Source organism: Nothoprocta perdicaria, unplaced genomic scaffold (genome assembly GCF_003342845.1).
Source record: "Nothoprocta perdicaria isolate Ctin4 unplaced genomic scaffold, notPer1 scaffold_6, whole genome shotgun sequence".
Lineage (NCBI taxonomy): Eukaryota > Metazoa > Chordata > Aves > Tinamiformes > Tinamidae > Nothoprocta > Nothoprocta perdicaria.
This window is the reverse complement of record NW_020455865.1, coordinates 724,234-726,603: the sequence shown is the minus strand read 5'-3', so window position 1 is coordinate 726,603 and position 2,370 is coordinate 724,234. Positions and strand designations below refer to the sequence as shown.

General features: G+C 53.0%; 1 protein-coding gene across 1 annotated transcript; it reads right to left on the bottom strand.

Moving 5' to 3' along the window:
• Window positions 1-96: 96 nt before the first annotated feature.
• Window positions 97-2,287, bottom strand: PPP6C (protein phosphatase 6 catalytic subunit; the record flags this gene model as incomplete). The annotated part of the gene is made up of 4 exons (XM_026049528.1): window positions 97-445; window positions 1,171-1,380; window positions 1,527-1,606; window positions 2,083-2,287. Coding segments are annotated over 4 exons (744 nt in total), but the record flags the coding sequence as incomplete, so codon positions are not given.
• Window positions 2,288-2,370: the final 83 nt, after the last annotated feature.

Below are 2,370 nucleotides of genomic sequence, written 5' to 3'. Positions count from 1 at the left end.
CGGCACAGGCCCGGTGCAGGCCCCGCCGCGCGGCCGCAAACGGTGCGGGGGACCAGGGGCTCCCTCCGCACAACCCGATCAGATAATTCACACAGAGAACAGGCCGCAGGCAGCGTTTCGGCAGCAAAGTGCTCAGTAAAAACTATATTGCCAGGGAACGGTACGAGGGAGGGGCACGGGCGCGCTGGGCGAGGGCTCAGAGGAAGTACGGCGTGGTCGTCCGGGGCGGGATTACGCGCTCTGAGTCTGGCACTGCCCGGAACAGCTTTGGTTCTCTCGTGTTTACATCTTTGAAGACCATGATCGACGCGATATTTCCACAGCGGTAGCAGTAATTTGGAGCAGACCATACCGTCACCAGTTTCTCATCAAACATGAACTTGTAGCCTTCGTGCACGAGCTGATGTGCTCTGCAGATGAGTTTTAAGTTGTTGATATGAACAAACTGTAAGTTGAAGGAGAAAATAAAGCAGCATGTAAATATTGGCTGTGCAGAGCTGCAGGTCGCACCCGCAGGCCGCCTCCCGGTCCCGCGGCGCCGCCCTCCCACGAGCTCTGCTGCCCCTGGACGGCCCCGGGGCTGACGGTGCGGCGCGCGGACCGGCCTCTCACCACCCGCCCGTCCTGTCACCCAGGTGGCCGCGTCTGCGCCCTGCCCACAGCACAGACTGAACACCAAGGACGGCACCCGCCMCGCGGCCAGCTTCCCCAATGCTGCTAGCTCACAGCATCATCAACAGGTCCTCAGCTGGAGAGGTCTGCTTCTCCAGGAAAAATGGAACTGTCTTTTTCCCCCCTTCCCCTCCTAAATCTTCAGGGATGTATGTCTGCACAAAACCTGGTAAAATTGTTGAGGGGGTTGAGGTTGAGGGGATCTTTAAAGGGTTGAGGTTGGAAGGGATCTTTACAGATCTTGTTGTACTTACGCTTCTGAAAAGCAACATCAGTATCATCTCACCTGGCAGATTTTTTGTTTTTTTGAACATTCAAACAGCTCATTTTTCAAGTTGGTTCCTACTAGCACCAATAAAGCAAGAGACCTTCCTCACAACCGCACTGCGCTGCGCGACAGGCCACTCATCTCCGTTCAGCTCCAGGGCAAACACTGACCTTGCAGCCGAGCACCTTAATTTACCTCGTTAGGCAGAGCCGCTCGCGAAGCACCGTTACCTCATTGGTCACCTTGGCCCCGAAGAGCCAGCCCGCTCCTCGGGGACTGATGGCCCACGTGTCCACATCTTCTGGATCGGACCACACAAGGTCACAAAAGGCGCCTTTGTGGGGGATTTCTTGATTACGCTCAATGGTTCGAATCTGATCGAGTGTCTTGATGTCTGGAGAGAGGCCACCGTGCACACACAGAATCTGCTCATCTATTAACTGCAGGAAAAAGAGACGGGTGTCAAACTCCCAGCACTGTCACCCAGCTCAGGACACTGCCAGTGGGACCATTACAGGCCACTGATTCAAGAGGTCATGTTTAGACAATCTACTTATATTTTTTAAATGTAGTGTTCACCACTTACAGCTGCTATTGTGAGCATGTCGAAGACTTTGGTACAGTATCTCCAAGCATTAGCATTTCCGTATTTGGTTTGGCACTCATCTGTTAAACAGATTTTTTTTTTTTTACTTAATGGATCGTAAGAAATTCAGGTAACAGGAACAGAGGCAAATACTTATAGCAGAACTTGCAAAGCCAGGTGTGCAATAAGAAGCCCTCCCAGAAGCACCAGTAGGTGCTCAGCGAGAAGCCGTGTGTCTTACTGGGGGCCCGGCAGGGAGCACTCCCAAACACGTAACGTTTTCACTCGAGCCACGCAGAGGAAACGGGATCTCACGCAACGCGACTTAGCGCCGCCTCCCTGCGGCCCGGGAACCGGCCCTTGGCTCGACCAGCACCACGTCTGCACTACACAAGTTTACACTGAAGATTTAAGACAGACATAGCGAAACTGTTTAAAATTTTCCTAACTACAAGATTTACATTAGTTTCATTTAGCTAAAAAGCAAAATAAGACCCAATTATCTCTAAGCTTTGCAAAACCAGAAAGCTCAGAAAACATYTGGACAAGGACTTACCATAAAATCCATACACTTGTGTTATCTGCCTGCTTTCATGATTGCCTCGCAACAGCGTGATACGATCGGGCCACTTAGCTTTTAGTGCAAGAAGGTAAGTGAAAGTCTCAAGACTGTAGTAACCTCTATCGACAAAGTCGCCCTGCAAGTCGAAAAAGAGAATCACAGACGGAGAACGGGGCGTGTTAAAATGCAGAGCGAGCGCTGCCCTCCCCAGGGCCCGGTGCAGCCGGGAGCTGCGCGGGCCGGCCGTGGCGGCGCTGCCCGAGCGCCCGCGTCCCCCGCGCC